Raw genomic sequence first — 629 nt, forward strand, 5'->3', positions numbered from 1 at the left:
TTTCAACAGAAACGAAGGTCGCTCGCTCTTCATTCGAGTCTCCTGCTGCATCAGATGTCGCATGAGCAACGACCGCTTCTCACTGCTGCTGCTAGTGCTGGCGCTGCTCGTGGTGGTGGTGCCGCCCTGCTGCTGCTGCTGCTGCTGCTGCTGCTGCGCCTCATGCTGCTGCAGCAGGTCGTCGATGGGCACAGAGTTGCGCGAAGGCATCTTCCCTAGGCTCTCGCCAGCTGCCCATGCTGCCTGCAGCACGTGCAACAGCTCTTTGTTTATCTGCCAGGGCACAGACCCCAATAAGGAAACAGCACTGCGAACAGTAGACGTGTCATACACACGAAAGTCTTGACATGCCTTTGCGCGGGGGCCCCAACCTAAGTATATCTCATTGCCTTTCTTGCGCCGGACCCCCTTCTTCGCGTTGCTACTGCTGCTGCAGTTGGTGCTGCTGCTGCTGCCTCCTGCTGTGCCACCAGGTGAAGTTGCAGCGTCTGTATCGGCTGGAATTTCCTCGGAGTCTTGGATTCTTCCTGTGGATGCTGCGGTGCTGCTGCTGCTGCAGTCCTTGCTGCTGCTGCAATCGCTGCTGGTGGTGGTGGTGGCAGGGTCTGTGTCGGAGACACTCCGCACGA

General features: G+C 58.7%; 2 protein-coding genes across 2 annotated transcripts in view; both read right to left on the reverse strand.

Moving 5' to 3' along the window:
• The window catches only part of EMH_0001870 (uncharacterized protein), a gene marked incomplete at both ends in the record, with an annotated part of 1557 nt that extends 1347 nt beyond the window's left edge, over positions 1–210 (reverse strand). Inside the window, 1 exon segment of the mRNA XM_013495749.1 lies at positions 1–210. Within this exon segment, the coding sequence (XP_013351203.1) occupies positions 1–210 (210 nt within the window).
• Positions 211–371: 161 nt separating this feature from the next.
• The window catches only part of EMH_0001880 (uncharacterized protein), a gene marked incomplete at both ends in the record, with an annotated part of 2512 nt that continues 2254 nt past the window's right edge, over positions 372–629 (reverse strand). The window contains one exon of the mRNA XM_013495750.1: positions 372–627. Coding sequence (XP_013351204.1) covers positions 372–627 — 256 coding nt within the window. The remainder of the gene's footprint in view (positions 628–629) is intronic.

This window comes from Eimeria mitis, genomic scaffold, assembly GCF_000499745.2.
Source record: "Eimeria mitis Houghton genomic scaffold, Emh_scaff173, whole genome shotgun sequence".
NCBI classification, from domain to species: domain Eukaryota; phylum Apicomplexa; class Conoidasida; order Eucoccidiorida; family Eimeriidae; genus Eimeria; species Eimeria mitis.